The sequence below is a fragment of the Gossypium raimondii genome, chromosome 7 (genome assembly GCF_025698545.1).
Source record: "Gossypium raimondii isolate GPD5lz chromosome 7, ASM2569854v1, whole genome shotgun sequence".
In the NCBI taxonomy this organism is placed as follows: domain Eukaryota; kingdom Viridiplantae; phylum Streptophyta; class Magnoliopsida; order Malvales; family Malvaceae; genus Gossypium; species Gossypium raimondii.
The window spans coordinates 3,938,080-3,941,808 of record NC_068571.1 but is presented as its reverse complement, the minus strand read 5'-3'; the positions used below and the strand labels follow the sequence as shown (position 1 = coordinate 3,941,808).

Sequence of the window (3,729 nt, the reverse complement as noted above, 5' to 3'; positions counted from 1 at the left end):
TAAGACCTGATTTACTGCCGTGATATACAAGTCATAATTAGATATCATGTATGGTGACACGTTATTTCCTTTAAAAATAGTATGTGACGAGTAGAATGATGACAAGAGGTCAAATATGAGGTCAGATATTCGATCGAGTTCTATATTCTATATAACAAAGTAAATGTTAAATACCACTGATTTTTTTATTTATCTTTTAAAAATAATAGCTGATTTTATTAATTTATTCTTCTATTATCATTAATTCTAACCTAACACATTTAAAGTATGTATGATATTGATTGTGATGTTAGATTAAGAAATTAAGGTCGAAGAACATAGTGATTACACGTGCATCATGGAGTTTTCCATGTGGGAAATAATAATTATAATAATATAATTCTTTCTCAAGAAATTATTGATGGATGTATTAAGATGGGGCTTTTTTAATGTTTTGAAAGTGTTAATAATATAATGAAAATTTATATGTTTTAAAATAATTAAATATAAACTAAAATTAATTAGTGCAATTTAAACTTGAAATTGAAAGGATAAGTAAAATTAAGTAAAAAAAATATGATGAATTCTAAATAAGTAAAAAATTTCTATTTCTTTACCCCATCATGTGAATGGTTAAAATATGTGTAAAAAACAATACTTCGTTAAACTATTATAGTATAAGCGGATAATCTGATTATTACAACACAAATGAACTAATACAATCTAAACTAAAACTGATCAACTTGATTAATTGAACTAAAACCGATATATGATCACCGCACATGACTTAAAAATCTCGAATCTCAATACTCAAAACCCAAAAACTTCCCTTCTATCCTCTACTTTTGAAGCTTAAAACATACTCTTTTTTAAAGAGATTGCATGAGGGGGGGGGGGTTAAAAAATTATAAGAATAGTTTTCTTGCTCTCAGGGCATTTTCCATGGCCAAAACTTGCTTATTTGTTATTTCTTGAGGATCAATTTCACAACCAACTCTCCTTTTTCTTGCCTGTCTTCACTCACTCTCAAGTAAATTACCTTATATAACAATATTATTAGCTCATGAAACACAGATAGCAATTTCTTGATTTGCTATTCTACAATCTGCCATGGCTGATATTGATTTTCACTCAAAACCCTTGAAGTTGTTTGGGTTCAATATCGGGGAAAGAGCTGGCAAAGGATCAAACAAAGCACCAGCAGCCGGAGGATCGCCGGAGCTTGACCGTAAATACGAGTGTCAATACTGTTGCAGGGAGTTCGCAAACTCTCAAGCCCTAGGAGGTCACCAAAATGCTCACAAGAAGGAAAGGCAGTTACTAAAGCGTGCTCAAATGCAGGCTGCTGCTACTCGGAATTCCATGATATCGCCTTTTACACCTCCGCCACACCTCCTTGCTGCGGCGGTGTTACCAGCCGCTGCACCGCCGCCACTGTATCATTCTGCTTTTTACATGTCACATGGAGGAGGAGGAGGAGGACCAGCCCCATCGTATATGTTGCAAGGTAGCACGCACCATTGTGGGACTGGTTCTGGGCATGGACGGCGTTTATATACAGGAGAAGGAAGGGAGAGCATGGCAGCCGCCATGTCAGGTGACATCGGGAATCATGCCGGAGTTTTTTCGGTAGTGAGGCGGTTCACTGGAGATGATGGTGGACCTAAGATTGATAATGGATTAGGTCTTGATTTACATCTTCGTCTAGGATCGTCTGTGCCATAAAATTGTATGGACTCGATCAAGCTTAAAATTTATAGAATTGAAGTTCTTGGGTTGAAAATGTAAAGTTCTTTTCTCTTTTTTTGTTTAATTTTCTAATTTTTATTGATATTCAACGTTTTAATTTCTTGAGTGAAGCAATTATGTATGTATGTATGTATGTATGGAGTATTAAACTTTTTTCAATTCTCAGTTAATTTCCTTAATTCTCCTAATCTTAATTAGGGTTGAATCTTCCACCTAAGATTATGTTTATCCTATACCTAAGAAACATCGAGCTAAAAATAGGTCTAAAATTTTGTTCAAGTTTGATCTGGATAAAATGCTAAAATCCGAACTCGGTCTACTCAGTATTAATTTTTATATATAATTTTTTGAAAAAATATAATACATCCAAAATACTAAAACATTAAAATAAATGTTTTCTAACAAATTGAAAATAAATTTTTAAAATTTATATATACTTAAATAATACTAAAATAGGTGGTGCAACTTAATAAACAAATGCCTCTAAAATAGTAACAAAATTAACAATAAAATAAGATTTATACAAGATCCAAATAATAACAACAAAATAGTAGTAACATAACAGTGAGAAAACAACAAGAAAATAATAATAAAACATTTAAAAAAATAGCAAATTCAGGTTGGGCCAAGCTCTGGTAAAAAAAGCTTTACTCCTAAGTCTAGCCTGTTTTCTAAACAGACCTTATCTTTTTACCTAATCTCATTTTTCAAGTCTATATTTTTATCTAAACCTTTTCACTTTTCGAATGACCAGACCCATGAACAGATCTACTTTTTGGCATTGCCCCTTCTATAACACCTCTCTCCATTAACCCAATTATCATCCCATAATCTAACTTTAGAACCATCAATGACTTGCCATTGCACCTTATCTTTAATAAAATTCCTTCCCTCTAAAATACTTGCCCATGCCCAAAAAGGCCTTCCCCCTTTCCTTGCATCCATGCTAGATCCTTTAGGAAAATACCTAGCCCATACGGCCTTTGGATTTATCAAAATCCTCCGACTTTGTTTAGCTAGTAAAGCAACATTCATCAATCCAAATCTCTAAAACCCATGCCCCCTACACCTTTCAACTTGGTTAAACAGAGCTAACTCACACAATGAAATTTTCGCTCATCATGTTTCTACCTCTACCAAAAACTAGCAATTGCAGCATTAATTTCGTTGCAAAGCTTCTTTGGTAGTTTAAAACACAGCATCAGTAATTAAGGCATGCGCAAGCAACAACTCTAATCAAAACATACCTTCCTCCTTATGACAACAGGTTCTTCTTCCATGGTTTTAGTTTGCTCAAAATTCTCTCCTTAATAAAGCTCATTGCCATACCCTTAGTCTTTCCCCCAAAAACTTGGAACCCCTAAGTATGACCCAGCATTCTTTGCTTCAACAATTCCTTGTACCATCCCATTCCTATTCAATTCAGAAGTATTTGCATTGAATATAACACTTGATTTAGCCAAATTCACACTCTGTCCAGAACCTCCACAATACCTGTCAAGAATGGACTTTAAAACACTAGCATTGTTAGGGCCAGCAGGCAAAAAGAAGAGTGAATCATTTGCAAAAAAACAAGTGTGACAACACAGGACAGTTTTCACTAATTTTAATTCCCTTAACATGTCTAGGCTCAATTGCACTATTAACCATTCTAGATAAAACATTAGCCAGTATATCAGTCTGGCCCAATAGGCTCTTGCAAAGTTGTTAGTGTTAAAATGGGACCTTTTCAAGATTTTGGGAAATAAGGTTGGGGGGTTACAAACAAGCCCCCATATTCGAATCTAAATATATTGGTTGGATATTAACTTGACTAGGGGTGAACAAAACTCGATTCGATTCGAAAAAATTGAAAAAAAATTCGAATTTCGAGTTAAACGAATCGAGTTATTCGAGTTAATCAAGTTATTCGAATCAACTTGAATTTTTTTTTTCGAATTTTGAGTTCGAGTCGAGTTGAGTTTTCAAATTCGAATAACTCGAATAATTCGAATAATTTGA

General features: G+C 33.8%; 1 protein-coding gene across 1 annotated transcript; it reads left to right on the top strand.

The window, feature by feature from the left end:
- The first annotated feature begins 780 nt into the window (after positions 1-780).
- Positions 781-1,842, top strand: LOC105771653 (zinc finger protein 6). Its single transcript, XM_012593072.2, has one exon. It carries the CDS (start codon positions 1,090-1,092, stop codon positions 1,702-1,704), a length of 615 nt encoding a protein of 204 aa, XP_012448526.1. The 5' UTR covers positions 781-1,089; the 3' UTR covers positions 1,705-1,842.
- The last annotated feature ends 1,887 nt before the right edge of the window (positions 1,843-3,729 follow it).